We start from the raw sequence: 17,075 nt of genomic DNA, 5'->3' as shown, positions 1-17,075 counted from the left end.
TTTGCTATTTGCATTGAACAGAATCATTTAAGAAAAAAAGTTTACATCAGCATTCAAATGATGAAGGGAGGAATAAAGAAATTAGGCTTGCAGAAAGTAATTGAATTAGAGATAGGGATGGAAATTACTGTTCACCGGTCTGTCATAAAGTGCTCGTTGCCGTACTGGCAGAGTTGTACACACTTTTAGTGCAAAGAACAGGACTGTTCTTTATGTTGTCACTCCTAGTTTCACGCTGAATCAATTGAGGATGATTTTATGCCATTCGTATGATGAAAATGTACTGCGGCTGGCTGAGATTTTCAAAGTTGAATATAGCCCGGCTTTTTGCCAAAATTACTTAGCAATATTTAAATTTGAGCTTTATAAAAATTAATAGCATTTTTATTGATGTGTTACAGGGTAATTAAGCACGTGTTGCCACTCAAAGCATTGCATCATGGCTCTTTACGAGTTTACCTTTACTTCTACGATATTGCAGTTATTATTCGAAAAAAAGCAAAGGAAGTGATTGCTTCTAGGCTGCAACGCAATCACGACCCACATATCTAACCTGATGGCATAATGTTTGGTCTCCATAATTCTCCATAAACTGCCTATGTTTTCTTAGTACTTTTGGGTTTCTTCCTCCTGACTGATCAAGAAATAAAAATGCTTATTTTCACTAGTTCTTTGTAATCGTTTGCAGAATCCTATTGAAGAGACCAACGAGGGCAATTTTTACAAATTTTTGAAAGCATCCTTTCACTAAAGCATGGAAGACAATTTTGAAGTGTTTTAGTCTTCGAGCATCGAATAACTTCATTAATAGACGCGTCTCTGAACATGATAAGGAATTATAATACATACACTATAAAAGTCTTTTCACCCTTTGAAGCACCAGAAGTAGACTTTTCATTTAGAAATAGTTCATTTCTCTTTTTTTACTGCAGCATGATATCTAGGCCAAGAAATACTTGAGTGGAAAAAATTTAATATACATTTTACTTTACAAACTAATTTTGATAGCAATATGATTTAAGAAATTATTTTATATTTGTAGATATTAAGAAATTAGATATGTTTTATTGTTCTTGAGCATTAATGAGTAAATATTTTTAACAAGTATGGAAACGTACGATTGACATAAAGAAATATAGGTAGATACTGAAGAACCGAAAATTAACAAGATTGGTATAATTGCATACACTGGAAGCATGCACGAAAGATACAAAATCAACAGTATAGAATTGATGAAATCAAATATCAATCTTGCTGCTTGCGAGCGTTATGACAAAATTGACCTATTTTCAAGAATGCTTCTGGGCTCATCGACCATGTAAATACTTCATGACTTTAGACCTTGATCAGAACTGCCCCTTAGACTCAATGTTCTCAGTGCTTAAACTTCAAAGTGAAGGGCCATAAAGTAGAAAAAATGAGGAGGAGAGGTGTATAGTCCCCACTTTATTGCAAATCAAAAGAACATAGATACAGGAATTTTGCTTATAACAACAAATAATCTTTAATTAATACCAAAGTCAATATTAGCCCCGAAAAATAGCTCCAAGCATCTGGACATTTGGTAGAGAGATGTGGAAGGGTTGGGAGAAAGATATTAATGTTTACCATTTTTGCTTAAAACTAGCGACCCCGCGCTTTTTAATAAGCTTTATTGGACTTTGTGCTTGAACAAAAGGACCAATGATACATTCAGTCCCGTGAAATACATTCAAATTTCTTTTCAAACCAACAAAAGCCACTTTTCCGTGCTCATTGTGGTCGTCCACCTGGGATTGTGTACTGTTTCTCTACTTTGACGCTGAAGAAAAATAAAAACGTAACAAGCTAAATAATCAGACTTAAAATGCCTGCCAAAAGTACTTGGAACATCCAGCAATTTGCATTGCATTTTATATCTTTCATTCCTTTTCAGAAAAAATTACTACTTCCACCCCCTTCCCCCTAGAACAATGTTGATAATTTAGAGAAATATCATAAAAAAGCGCAAAAGAACGTGCTTCCTAAAATCCTAACCCGTTTCATAATAAACCAACATTGTTCCATGGGGAACTGAAACTGACGTCAGTGTTCCAAAGACTTTTGGCAGGCATTGCAGTTGCAAAATAATGTCATTGGTACTGAAGGCCACTGGCGTAACCAAGTTCCTTGAGGCGGCGTGCCTTTTTAAGAATGTGGTTGTGACTCGGGTGAAAGGAGTAGAATGCTGTTGATATATTTTTATCGTTTATTTTTATAAGTTATTATATGAGAAAAATTGATAACATTATCAAGGTAAGCATCTGCATCAAGGCACCCCCCTATGCCACTGCACGTAGGAGCATTTATTGAAAATTTCCTTTCAATCGTAAGAAAACCAAGCTGTTTTCACTTCACTTCACATTACGCCTCAACGTAGGCCTCAATGAAATTCCAGGGATCTGGAAGGCTTTCAAAAGACGCCTTTACCTCAAAGGCCAAGCTGACAATGAGTACAACGATGTGAATGTCTTGCAGGTTGAAACAACATGGAATAACAAACAGCTTATCAAGTCAATTTTAATTTTTCATTAGCATTTACTATCCTTTACAACCTTGGTAAAAATAGCTAGAAATCAATAAAGCAAGCTTGTTTTCATTTTTGACAATTGAAGCATAACTTGTGGTTTTAACCTGGGGTTGCGCGATTTTCTAATACATACACTCTTTTTTTTATAAGAACCAGTAAATTTAAGTTCAGGCTGACTGTTCTTAATTTTTGCCAAAATCTGAGGCTGGATTGTTCTTAATTTGTTCTTAAATTAAGAGGGTGTAAGCAGTGCTACTGCTAGCTTTTTCGCTCTAAGGATGTGTTCGGGCCTCATTTGCCAACAAAGTGAGTGAGACAGCCTTAATTTGCTGACAAATTTGAATATTCCCCGAAAAAGCACCCACATATCGCTAAAAATCCTCGTTTTTGAGAAAAACGTTGTTAAAAGTTGCATTTTGCAGAAGCGCAGCCTCAGCTTGCTCTTAATTTGTTCTTAACTTTTGACCAGTTTTGAGGCTCATGTTTTTATAAAATTGTTCTTATAAAAAAAGAGTGTAGTTCTTATTCCCTTTTAACTTCCTTCCTTCAATGGCGCCATTTTTCTTTAAAACTGCCGTGTCTACGATCTAATGTTTTGATTCAAGTTTGCATTTTCTGGTTTCTTCCCTTCAGCTGAAGTGATTTTTCAAACGGGTTCGAAACCTTTATCAAAATCTTCATTATACGACAAAGAAACTGGATCTATTTCGTCCGTCTATTATGTACCCATTTAAATTTAATTAATAGATCTTATCATATTGCCCCTTTGTTACCTGTTGTCTTTGCAAGGAAATATTTTTTCAGTTGTTTTTGAAAGTTAGCAAATTTCCTTTTTGGACACGACACTGACTGCAAATATGGAAACCAATATTTTTTTTGATTTCGTGTTGTGATATTTGATGAATGGAGGTATAGGCTTGACAGATTTGACAATTGGTCAAAGGCCAAACGGTCTACGTGTAATTGTTTATTCACGAAATTTGATCAAAGTTTGTATTTTGCCCTGCCATCTTCGCATTTGTGACTGGTAAAACATTGACGAATCAAGGTTCAGTTGCGTGAAATAATTGCTTTTGAGGGAGGATAAAGGTCAAAATGAGAGCGCTACAAACCAATCAAAAAAGCGGAAAATACACAAAGGTCATGTTTACTGGATTTTTCCCGTTGAGCATGACGCACTGGACATGTGCTCAATATCACAATCACGTGCAATAAAATCCGTCTTTGCATGCAGGTGGATTCTGAAAACGAGGATAACTTCCTTTTATGGGTAAAGAATTTACTGTCTAGCGTAATAAAATTTTGGCGCGCTGCATTGTTGCTTCAGTCTGTGTAGTTGTGTGCCTTGAGGTTTCGCTGTATGTGACAACGTGGCATATTGGTAAGGAATTTTGTTTTTCTTGAAATGTTGCGTTGTACCTTATAGTTACTGTAGAAGTTACAGAATACTTCTTGTTGTCTCCTAGTTTCCAATCAATCGGGATATTGAAACTTTTGTAAATATATTTTTAAACATTGAAATGCATGCATCATGTGGATGTGATCTTAATCTTAGGTGTAGTTTTCCGGCTTTTGCTGGGTGAAGCGAATAGTGGATTTTCTGATTATATATCTCGTTGTTTGTACTTTTCAACAGCCTGGCCTAAATTTGCGGTTGTCCCATGTCATTCTGCAACAGCTTCTGCAAATCTACTATCCAGCATTCATTATCGTTTACTTTACGATCGATTGTAACCGAAAAAATTTACGATACGATATACATTTGCTATTTATGTATCCTTAAATTTTCTATTTTAGATTTGCTTCGTCCTGAAAATTTGCCACATAAATTGAAAGAAATAACAGCGACAAAATGGCAGCTAATGTCTATAAAGGCCTAAACCAAGATGTGCTTTCGAAGTACATGGATTTGGACACTCAGGGAAGGGTTATGGTACAGTATGTGTGGATTGACGGTACAGGACAACACCTTCGATGCAAAACCAGAACAGTAGATTTTGAACCAACTTTACCCCAAGATGTTCCGGTTTGGAATTATGATGGATCGTCAACAGGCCAGGCAACTGGCAAGAATAGCGACACATATCTCCACCCAGTTGCAATGTTCAAAGATCCATTCAGAGGTGGAAAGAACAAGATCGTCCTTTGTGAAACTTACAAATACGACCACAAACCATGCGAATCAAACAGAAGGAAAACTTGCAATCAAGCCATGCAGCGAAAGGAAGTGAAGGTAGGCCATTCATTAATTGTTTGTTGAGCACGTCATTTGATTTCCTATGGTCTGGTCACGTTTTGTCAACTGTTTTACGCTTTGTAGAATACCCAAAGGTTAAAAGTTAAAACCTAGGCCTAGATGCGTTAAAGTAGGGGATTTACTTTCTATTCGACTACTTTGCAGCCTTAAACCGCTAGCTTTATTTTTCTTTGGCTTGAATAACTCGAATTCTCTCGAAAGTTTTTAATTGCCAAGCAACTTGTTTGTACTAAAATGTCCGGATAATGCGCTGCTTCGGGTACAAAGTCTACATTCTTTACGTGCGCTTGCAGAAACTTGTACACACAATGTAATATGGCTGAGAAATTGGTTTGAGCGTGCAATTATTGACTTAAATTTGCCCGTATCACATACGTTTGCATGAGGTCTGAGGTTTAAGTTATTAATAGACTCTTGTTTTGATTATTATGAATTATTTTTGATAATTTTTGTTGCATGTTTGTAATTATACTGCCTTGAATATACTAAGCCTGCTTTTTGTCAACAACTAAGCTGACTTTTTGCTATTTTAGTAGCTCTTTGTGAGATATTAAAATTGCTTGACTCGCAGGACCAAAATGTTATTTATGTGCATCAGCCAATTATGCTGTTCTACTGCTACTGCATATTAGAATTCTTGTTAGAAATTCTTCCCATTTAAGGACTTTTTCCAATCTTCCATCATTGCATCTGGCATGAGGATTGATCAGCGGTTAGGGTCTTGGACATTTTAACGCATTGACCCTGAATTTTTTGCAAAAATTGTTGTCTCACTCCTGGTGACCAGTGTTTCAAAGGTTACTGTAAACTTTCAAGTTACATTTTGCAATTGTAGGAGCAGCACCCATGGTTTGGTATTGAGCAAGAATACACACTGTTGGACCAAGACAGGCATCCCCTGGGATGGCCAAAGGGTGGATACCCAGCACCCCAAGGTCCATATTATTGCGCTGTTGGTACAGGAAGAGTGTTTGGAAGGGAAGTTGTGGAGGCACATTATAGGGCTTGCCTTTATGCTGGTGTAAAAATTGCTGGTGAGAATGCAGAGGTCATGCCTGCCCAGGTAGGTTCTTTTCAAATATCTTTCACAACATATTTATATCTGGTTTATATTTCACCTTTAGAATTCTGCACACCTCGAAAAAGAAATGCCTCCAAATAGAGGTATAAAGCAGAACTTCTCATAACTAGTTTCTTGCATACTGTAAATCCTCGAATTAGCCCCCTGGGGGCTTATTTATTTTTAATATTTTCGAGTGGGGGTTATTTTAGGGGGCTTATACAAGTTGGGGTTTATACAAGGTGGGAGCTTATAAACTGATAGTAGACATCAAGAAGTTATTGTTAAAAGACTGAAGACCTAAAAGAGGTATATTTTAGTAGGAATTTTTTTATTGACATTAAGTTATTACCAAAAGTATTAACAAATTAAGACCAATTATCAAATTGAGGGGGCCAATTCGAGGATTTATGGTAGCGATGGGGGTTTATTTGAGGGTGGGGCTTATTTACAATTTGAAGGTCTATGGTTGGGGCTTTTCTGAGGGGGGCAATTCATGGAAATACAGTATAGGGAGATGGACAGTCTGACCTGAAAGTTTCAGTATTTTGAAATTGAACATTTTCTATGTTTAGGCTCTTTAATTGTACATTAAAATATGAAAACCAAAAATATGAAACTTCAATAATCAGGGAAAATCTCTCTCATTTTCATAAAATTTTGCAATGCTTGCATAGTTATAATAGGTAAAAATTGTGTTTATATATAACATATATAGTAGATAGTTCAGAAAGTCTATGTTAATATTTTTATTATTAACTATTATATTATTAACTTCAGTGGGAATTCCAAGTTGGACCATGTGAGGGAATTGACATGGGTGATCATTTATGGATTGCTAGATATTTACTTGAACGGGTTGCAGAGGATTTTGGTATTATTGTTACTTTTGACCCAAAACCAATGCCTGGAGACTGGAATGGTGCTGGAGCACATACCAACTATAGGTAAATTACAATCTTTGTGATTAACATAAAAACACCTTGTCAAATTGTATTTCAACTTTTATGTTTTGTTAGATGTTGACTTTCATTTTTGTTTTTTCTTTGTTCAATGTTTGAAACACTTTCTTTCCCAGTTCTTATTGCTTTATTGCTATTTTTTGGAAATTTGATGGTCTTACCTGCCTTGCCTTTGTAGCACGGAAGCTATGAGAGAGGAGGGAGGAATCAAATACATGTATGAAGCAGTTGAAAGGCTGTCAAAGAGACATGAATACCATATAAGAATGTATGATCCAAATTCTGGGGCAGACAACATGAGAAGATTGACAGGACGCCATGAAACATCAGATATCCACACCTTTTCATCAGGTGTTGCACATAGGGGAGCAAGCATTAGGATTCCACGCCAGTGTGCTGAAGATGGCAAGGGATACTTAGAAGACCGTAGACCATCTTCCAACTGTGACCCTTATGCTGTAACTGAAGCAATTGTGAGGACAACCATCCTGGATGAAACAGATTGAAGCAATGAGAACTATAATGAATAATATTATTCTTTATATAGGTGTTGATAAATAATGTTGCTTGGTAGGCATTATCATCTTTTTGAAAATTTCAAGTAAGTTTTATTTAATTGACAGAAAAATAAAATTATACTAAGATTTGGGGTTAGGGTTAGTCTTGAAATGATGGATTCTACCATAGTCCAGTAATGACTTGTTTCATTAGAGAATGTGCACTGAGTATAAAGTATAAAGGTCTACCAAGTAAGGATGACATTTGTTGTCAGTTAAGTGTACTGGCTTCCATATAAATTCACCAAGTTATCCTCTGATAATGACAAGGTATTTTTTTATCTTGGATATCAGTATTTAATCATAATCATTACTCCATTGCTCAGTTGGAGAAGGGATTGGCATGTATATAATCCAGTAATAACATAACTATTTTAGTTCTTTTTACATAAGTATTTTATCCTAAGTTTATGGCAAACACATAATAACCTAACATGGGTAGATTTCTTCCATTCATTCATATGATGTACTTTTTTATTTTCTTTATAAGTTTGTTCAAGTTATAACACTCTTGATATTTGAGCTGCTTGTATTTTGTTTAGTCTTAATATTTATGCCTAATTAATATTTTATGTCACAAGAAACTGGGTGTATGGAAAAAATACATTGTATTCATGTCTCTACACCTGAGGTGTTGCAAACAAAACTGTCTTTTGGAGGAAATTAACCATGTCTTATTATGTACATTTTTGATGGTGCAGTACCTGGAGAATAATTTTCTTGGCAGCCAAAGTGCTAGTATAGGTATAGTGCTTATACTGGTATAAACTAGTTAAGTCGGGTGAGTTTTAATGTAAAGTGCATAAGAATGTTTATATCAACAATATTTTAAAGTTAACATTACAGCTTGTAGATTTCAATGTTTTCATTAACGAAGTTCTCATATATGTATTTTTCATAAAGAGGACTAAAGAGGGGTCCATCCAACAATATCACCTACAAATATAATCTTCATGAGACAAATTAACCCAAAGCAGAAAACATCTTTCATGGGCTGGTCCGCAACTCAATCTAACCCAATTAGTTCCGGGGGACTAGGCTCTAATTTGTTTTTAGGCGCGAATATTCGGTTTGTAACGTTTTGGCCTGAAAAGAACACAATGACAAGAGGGAAGGAAATTGATAGGTAACTTGTAGTTTAATTATAACTTAGTAAACAAAATTTTTTTGGTTTTGCGGCATGTAAACTATGTTTATCTTTTTTTGGCAGAGACACTACACTAAAAACGAAGCCGATAGCGATAAATAAGTGTTACTAAGCTAACAAAAGTATTGCAGCACCCAAATCAAAACGACATCCAAAAATGTGAAGTTTGGCAAACTTATAACTTTACGCTGAAACATTCCCTTAAAAAATAAACAAAGTCTTGATAAACTAGGAATCAATTTTTTTGAAATACTAAGAATTACAAGATTAACATGAGAAATTAAACAGTTATACGAAATATCTGCAGTGGTATAAGCAGAATATTAACAGGGTAAGGAGCGTGTAGTTGTGATAGGACGAATTGTGCATTTTATGATACAAGCATGAAAGTTGGTACAAGTACACAATTGGACATGCTGAATAAGATGAGATGCATACCCCGCTTCAATAATGCCCCCAAAAGCTATTTTTAAACTGGGGTACTTGTACTCGGTTCTTTTTCAGGTCTTCCTCCATATCAGGGCCTAAAATAAGCGTGGATCTGACTCACTTTGTGGAGTTGTAAATTAAAATTGTGGACCTGTAATTGTAGAAAGTGTGGTTTTGTAAATAATGCATGTTCTTAAAAGTGCAGCATAAATTACCAATCGAAACGCCTAAGAAAGAGATGGGAACATTTTTTGAACTCGAAGTGAATGCCCAATCCCAGCCTTATGTATTGCACTCATTTTTTATTAAGAAAATTGTGATAAGAAATAAGCAATGGATAATAAAGAAGAAATAGGAAACTTCAGAGCTCGAAGCTTCAGTACATGCGGAGAAAAATCAATTACGCTTTACGATATTGTTGTGTGCTATTTTGAAGTAAGATGGACTCTGTATACAGCTTTAACTTCAAGACATCATCTCAATTTAGTTTGCTTTTATGACTTGCTTCAAAAGAGACACTGAGCCTTAAGACCAAGACCGAGATTATGATTTCCTGCCCGTAATGTATTTTGGGATTTTTTATGTGATATTTTTCAGTAGATTTCAAAGAAAGTCATAAACCATTTTAACTAAGATGTTTTAAATTGGAGAAGCATTGGAAAAATTCCTCTCAAGGCTACAGTAGCTGAACGATGATAAGCCCCTTGGTAGTAGCTGGGAGGAACATTCAATTGGGAATGTTGCATAACAGGGACTATAGTCCTCCTCAACTTTTTGCAATAATAGGTTAGACAATGTTTTGAAAAATAACACTAACGAACGCATTAGTAGCAGTTCTTCTGGGAACACGTTTTTGTTCTTTTTGATGGTGCTTTATCTTGTGTGATCAAAGATTCACTGTATTTTATCTAACTCGGTTTTGTATTTTTATGTTAATTGAAATCTTCTTTAAATCGTTATGTTTATGAATAAGGACAGAAAAAAGCAAATATTTTCTGAAAGAAGTGGTTTCCGGTGTTTCAAAGGGCGTTGCTGTAAAAAAATTTAGGGGCAAGCCTGCTAGTCCCGTTCCAGCCACTCCCTTGTGGGCTGGTGCCAATGTGACCGGAATAAGCGTAATATTAACATGAAATTGGCCAAAAATTGTCATTTAGCATAAAATCTAGCATAATTTGGAATCTTGCATAACTGTTGCAAAATTCTGATATTATTTAGAAGATACATTGTTTCCATTGATCCTTTGTCTATCGTTACCAAATGCAAACACTTTACACCAGCATCTGTGGTTTCATTTTGGGAGTAAATTGTGACTTTCCACCTTCAGGATATTGCCAGTTGTTTTGAATGGTTGGCAGCCACATATTTTGTGGTTGGCAGCCAAATGCAGCCAGCAGTATACAAAAAAGCTTAAGTTTTGCTAATTATTGGGAGTGATACCGTAATCAAAATTTGCTTTGTAGTTTACAAAAGTTTTCACTTGCGTTGATCTAAAACTGTATATTTTATTTTGCTTTGTTTCATCATTCATCATTTCCAATTTTGAAATTATTTTAAAAATTTTTTAATATTATCTGTGCAAAAAGTTTTGTTTCCTTTGCATTTTCGTTGTTTTTTGCAACATGCTGCCAGAATTCAGCCAAATGTTGCTTCTTCGGCCAAATCAATTTATGATGGCCAAGGGGTTTTGAGAAACTGCCAAAGTGGATAAATTTGGCCATCAAACCATGGATCTAAATTGCCTTTTTGTTTATGAAGAATGAGTACACTGGGTTGTCAAAATGGCCAAATTGCAACTCTGGCCACTTTTGATATTCTGAGCATGTATTAGCCTCTTTCTCGAGCAGGGTTGCCTTGATTTTAAATCTAGCATAATTTTTGCAAATCTAGCATAATTTTATGACAAATTTGGCGTAATTCCAAAATTGAGATCTGGTGCGTGGTTTCTGAATTACAAACAAGATGGGAAAAAAAGATCATGCTTTCAAACTGCAACATATTAAAAAGATCATGCTTTGCAACATATTTGGACAAAAGGAAAAAGCATCACCACCAAGAAAAAGATACTATCAAGTTTAGTAGAGCCAATCTTCATGTACAATGCTGAGCTATGGAACGTCACCACCACTCTAGAAAAGAAAATAGCAGGCTTCCAACATCGAATTCTGAGATGGATGCTAGGAGTAAAATGGCAAGAAAAGAAAAAGAACACAGAAATTGACAAGATTGCTGGTATGACATCATGGGTGGACAAAATCAAAGAAAAACGAAGAAGATGGACGGGTCACATGCTGAGACTAGATGATGAAACACCTGTAAAGAAGGCTTTAAGAGAAGCTAGAAGACCTGGAAGAGCCCATAGGGGAAGAAAAAAGTACATATGGATAACACAAACAATGACCAAAGACTTTAAAGATATGCAGTTAGATGGATGGAATGAAGCTGAAAGAGCGGTGCAGGATCGAGTGTTGTGGCGAAGAACAGTCAAACGAAGCCTGAGAAACTAACTTTTTTTTCACTATTTGATGTACACAATGTTGTAAATACAACGGAATGTGTGATTATATATATTTCAAACTGGGCGAAAAGAGAATAAGAAGAAACAAGCACAATTTGTACATCGGTAGGGGAAGAGTTTATTTGCCATCTGTAATGAGGTTTTTCGTTTATAGTATCAAAACTTTTTGAAGAACAGATTTGATGGCAAAGAATTTGATGGGCTGAATGCAGTAAAGAACTTTCCATAAGTAAACAAGACTTTAGAAAGCTTCACCCAGCTTTTGTCCCGGACATCGCAGCAATCCCTAATTCTGTCGATGCAGAGAGGCCGATTCCCACCTACAACAAGATAGAAGCAGGTGGGGAAAGCAGCATAGCTTCAGAAAACTTATCAAATGGATAAATATTGCGATTAATATGCTTGATCTCGCAAGTTTAGAGTTCCGAGAAAAGCTGCAAAGATATGGTTCCAAAAAAACAAAAAATACCAAAGTCTGGGAGGCAAGGCTGATTTAAGGGAGTTTTTGAAGGTGAAATGAAAAATATAACTTTGACAGAGATCGAACAAACCAAGAAAAAGAGTTTTCTTTCGATAACTCTCCGCTCACATATCAAGACATCGCTATAAGTAGCTAATTTTCTTATTAACGCAATCCATATAATGTAAAGAATCAGCTTTTGCTACTTATACTTCATTCATTTAAGAATTTGCCCAATTAGGACATGCTATTTGCACTATGATGGCAGTTTTTATATTTGCCACCCTCATGATGCCAATCCCAGCAAAGTACCACGCCCAATTTTTATAAAAAATGTGGATCTGTAAAAATTTCTTATTTTAGGCCCTGCTCCATATCTTTTATACTATGTAAGTTATAAAGTTGCAACTTTGTTTTCTGGCGTTACTTGACATGCTGGATAAGATGAGTTGCAGACCCCACTTAAAAAATGCCCCCAAAGCTATTTCTAGACTGGGGTACTTGTACCCATTCCTCCTTCAGGTCTTCCTCCATATCTTTTATACTATGTAAGTTATAAACCTGAAACTTAGTTTTTTGGCGTTTCTTGACATGCTGAATAAGATGAGATGCAGAATCCACTTCACAAACGCCACCAAAGCTACTTTTAGATGGGGTATTTGTACCCAGGCCTCCTTCAGGTTATCCTCCATATCTTTTATACTATGTAAGTTATAAACTTGAAACTTCGGCTCAGCTGAGTACAGCTTTGGGTCGAGTTTGGGACAGGAGAAGATAAAAGATGGTTACCACTCCACGATTACACAAATGCACTTAAAAAAAGGGTTTGCTTTGGCTTCTTATTTAGATACGCGTTCACTGGCTGTGACACAGTTTCTTCATTTTGTAAAAGAGGCAAAATTTGTTTGGAAGGTTTTTTTCATGTAACATTACCTTTTGTTGCTCTATCAAGTGCTACTAACCAGTGGCGTAACCGACGTAGGTTGTTGATTCGAGCAACTCCTAGGAAGGGTCCCCCATAAAGGTTTGTTTGCATTAGTTAAAGTGAAAAGTGATTTGAGAAACACCAATTCTTCTGGTAACATGTTACATTAAGACACTTCAAGTTCGCAAAGGCCATTAGTTTCCTTCTAACTGAGACCATTATTTATTCAAGTATATTATTTGGATAAGATGTCTTTAAAAAGAAAATGCAAAGCTAGAGCCTTCAAGAGAATAAAGAAACATTAAGCAGCACTTTCCAATACAAAGTGAATGGCTTTTTTCACCGGACCAATCCTGACGAAAGCATTCAAAGTACGTACACGGTAAACAAACTTTTACTCTTTGCGCACATTCTTCTCTCTCCTTTTGTTACTTAGAATATTCGACCATGACAAGACATTCCACGTAAAAAATAATTCTAAAAGAAACAGAGAACCGAAGCAGGGGAAAGTCAAAGTGCTGCAAAATGTCGGAAGTTTACTGGTGCAAAATATAAGCTGATGGTGTTTAAAGCCAATCAGGAGGGTGTGGTAGCAAAAATATTCCCGGACCCATCTCCTTTTCCATCGGAAAAGTCTCCTCTTTTTTTCTCATATACCTCCAGCATCCCTTTTTTTGTCCCCGAAATATCAAAGATTTTGAACCATTAAATTTAAGCTCGACTCGTTTATTTTAACTTTCCACTTTGAAGTCTGTGAGGTTGGCCGTATATTCCTTCTGTTGTTTTGCCAAGATGAATGACTTTGAGAAAATCAGGGCCTCCTTTGCCCCCTCACATTTTTGCAAAACAACAGAGTTTTTTTGAAAATCTTTTGTTATGGGTGTTAAATTTTCCCTCGCCCCCCCCCCCACTTTTCAACCTTTGTCAGAGCCCATAAAAATGCCTGATAATATTTTTCACTATCTGAAATTGTTTTGTTTCATATTGATATTTCAATCTTTTTATCGCATAAATTATTTATCTTGCTGATTTCTTTATTTTTGTCTAGTTTTGGAAAAAATATCATTTTTCAAGGGCCTCCGAGCAAAGTATTGCTAACGGCCTTAAACTGTTCCGCTACGCCACTGCTACAGATGCAGTTACCAATGAACTCTTGACCAATTCCTACGTACGAGCTTAGACAATAAGGTTTCAGAATTGTATGAACATTTTACAAGAAAAGCAGATTTTCATCTTATTCATTATATCAAATTACGCCAGAAGACCCGAACGAACACTGGGTACAAGTACCCCAGTCTAAAAATAGCTTTGGGGGCGTTTTTGAAGTAGGGTCTGCATCTTATCTTATTCGGCATGTCAATTTACGAAAGAAAACCAAGTTTCGGGTTTATAACTTGCAAAGTATAAAAGATATGAAGGAAAACCCGAAGGAGGAGACTGAGTATAAGTACCCCAGTCTAAAAATAGCTTTGGGGGCGTTTTGAAGTGGGGTCTGCATCTTATCTTATTCAGCATGTCAAATTACGCCAGAAAACAAATTTTTGTTTATGACATGAACAGTTTAAAAGATATCGAGGAAGACCTAAAAGGGGACTGGGTACAGGTACCCCAGTCTAAATATAGCTTTTAGGGGCATTTTTGAAGCGGTTTCTGTATCTCATCTTATTCAGCATGTCAAATTGTGTACTTGTATCAATTTTCATGCTTGTATCATAAAATGCACAATTCAACTGCTAAGCGACTGCACTAAGATGGTCTTTCTATTCTGAAGATTTCAAAACTTTTTATATAGTATAAATTGATAAATCGTTAACTAGCAAAGTGCGAAATATTGCAATGAAATATGTCAAAATAATGCAAAATAGCCTCTTTGGTGGAACCAAATCAATGCTAGAGAAATAAGATATGAAGTCTTTTCCATAAAAGCAATTTTTAAGCTCCATGTCCTTTCTTGGTCTTAACAAAGACCTAACCTTAGTATAAGCGAACAATTTTTTATTGCCAATGAAAATGATGCCACGATGTGTAAGCCACGAGGCTCTTTAGTCCAAAAAAGAACTGACTTTGAGAGTTTATGGAGAACGAATAAGAATCCCAGTGCCTTTCAACAACAAATTCTGTTCATCAATTCAAAAGTGATTTTCTGCACTTATCAGAGCCAGAAGCACATACACAAAATTGTTGTTTAATTACACAAAAGCTACTTGAATTGTTGATTTAAAATTTTCAACAGTGAAAATGTAATATTCGAATTTACGCTTCATTGATTTTGCAGTTTTATTTGCGCGCCATTGGCTGAGAACACAATAGCTCAACGAGACAACTACAAAATTTATTTCGCCTTCGCAGGTGTTGCAATACCTTTGTGTACACGAGTTTTGGATTTTTCCGGATTTTGACTTAGCCTACGACGCTGGCGTACCTTTCGCTGTATTTGGCCAACCATTTGACGCAGCAATGGTGTACATTTGGCGTAGCAATGATTTGCGGCAATTCAATTGGGCGTAGGCCTGGTGTACCTCTACACTACAATTGGAAACCCTAAAAATAGAAAAATCACATTAATTATGCGCGGAAATAGTGAGAAAACGCGCCGAGATGATTTCTGCCACTACTTTTGCAAGTTGGCATTGACGATAACTTGAATCAGAATAAAAAGTTTGGCACACATCTGCATCCACTCTCCGTATATTTTATTTGCATTTCAAGATACCGACATTAATAAATAATGAAACTATCATTGTGATACTATCATTGCATTTTTGATTTCGGGATGATTTGCGGAGGGGGCTTAAACGAGGGGCTTAAACGAGGAGGCCTAAACGAGGGGGCTTAAACGAGGGGCTTTAATGAGGGGGCTTAAACGAGGGGGCATAAACGAGGATAAGGGGTTTGTATAAATGTCTGAAGTCACCATTTAAATTGTTCTATAAAAGGTTGGTCTACATATATAACTACACTCTTTATATATTTAGTTTTTCTAATGATTTTTGAATAATATATTTAGTTTCTCACTGTACGATGCTTGCAGATAACGAATAGCCAAAACACCTTGTTTTTCTTCTTTTTCAAACCTGGATAATAATTTTAACTATCTACACAACGACTATGAAGCAGCTCAAAAAATTGAGTAACTAAATACAATAGTAATATTAGTTGTTGTGCCACTCGAAGCTGTCACAACCCCAACTTTAAAAGCTGTTCCCTTATTTAAATAAGTTTTCAGAAAAAAGTGATAAGACTGTATTGTAAATGACTTTCAAATTACACACCTTTTTATTGGTTACTTCATCCTTTGTCTCAATCAGCCATTGAATTCAGGTTATGCAGCTGATTGCAATCCAATAGCAAACACAGGTCATTGCATTAGGAGTGCTGTGATGGGGAGAGCTGGGCTGATGGCTGATTGGGTAGCCTTACTTGTCATATGATGTTTCTTTTTGGGCATTTCGACCTAAACACAATATGGTATATGTTTTCTAACTTCCCATTTTCAATCATCATCATGATGCTCTTTTACTTTTAGGAGTAAGTGAGGTAGGGCGGAAACATTATTTCACACTAAGGTGCTTTTCGCCTGACACTCGTCAGAGTATAATGTCGGATAATGTCCAAAGGTAAGCAGAAAATTCATATCCAGATGCGGATCAAACTTAACGCGAAAGGAAGAATAGTGTGTTTGATTGGTTCTTTGTTTTTGACCAATTGCAGCCGCCCATCTCTCACCTAGTTGAAAAGTCAAACTTTTAGAAGTGTCAGATGAAAAAAGTTCAAAGAAGGGAGTACTGGAAATCTCGGGTCATGGGATGCTTATTTCGACTTTTGTTTGCCTTTTCACTCGTTTTTCTAACTCGCACTCAAAATATCGCACTCAAAATTTTGGTGCAAAACAGCAACGCTAGAGGGGGAGGGGGTGTTGGCCAGCATAATCATTAGAGACGTTTATATTATATTTTGACAGTACTGTTTTTTTATTAATCTTCTTTACTGGTACCTACAGCAGATTAGAGTAGAAATATCAATTACGAAAAAAACTAGTAGAACCTGGAAATCATTTTTCCCTTGGGTCGTTCCGGCTTCCCTGTTTCCAACTTCAGCTGTTTTTCGAAGCTTTTGTCTTCCAGAATATTCTTGGAGTTTGTCTCGTTGTAGTCCCATTTAGTTATTGTGACGTTTAGTTATAGTTATTGTCATCCTCATGCAGGTGTTAAGGTT

At 36.1% G+C, this 17,075-nt stretch overlaps 1 protein-coding gene across 1 annotated transcript; it reads left to right on the top strand.

Annotated features, from left to right (window-relative positions):
- Positions 1-3,781: 3,781 nt before the first annotated feature.
- Positions 3,782-11,534, top strand: LOC148959835 (glutamine synthetase-like). The gene is made up of 5 exons (XM_089109820.1): positions 3,782-3,929; positions 4,346-4,781; positions 5,641-5,868; positions 6,646-6,812; positions 7,006-11,534. The coding sequence occupies exons 2-5, from the start codon at positions 4,401-4,403 to the stop codon at positions 7,331-7,333; spliced, it is 1,104 nt and encodes a 367-aa protein (XP_088965946.1). The 5' UTR covers positions 3,782-3,929; positions 4,346-4,400; the 3' UTR covers positions 7,334-11,534.
- Positions 11,535-17,075: the final 5,541 nt, after the last annotated feature.

The sequence above is a fragment of the Rhopilema esculentum genome, chromosome 8, assembly GCF_057945365.1.
Source record: "Rhopilema esculentum isolate cy_ngs chromosome 8, ASM5794536v1, whole genome shotgun sequence".
Lineage (NCBI taxonomy): Eukaryota > Metazoa > Cnidaria > Scyphozoa > Rhizostomeae > Rhizostomatidae > Rhopilema > Rhopilema esculentum.
The sequence above is the reverse complement of the archived record's forward strand: the minus strand, read 5'-3'. Positions and strand labels throughout refer to the sequence as shown.

Excerpts from the sequence above, each read along its gene's own strand:
- LOC148959835 (XM_089109820.1), top strand. The coding sequence starts at position 4,401 with ATGGCAGCTAATGTCTATAAAGGCCTAAACCAAGATGTGCTTTCGAAG. Across the intron at positions 4,782-5,640 it reads TGCAGCGAAAGGAAGTGAAG|GAGCAGCACCCATGGTTTGG; the intron begins GTAGGCCATTCA and ends TTGCAATTGTAG. Across the intron at positions 5,869-6,645 it reads CAGAGGTCATGCCTGCCCAG|TGGGAATTCCAAGTTGGACC; the intron begins GTAGGTTCTTTT and ends TATTAACTTCAG.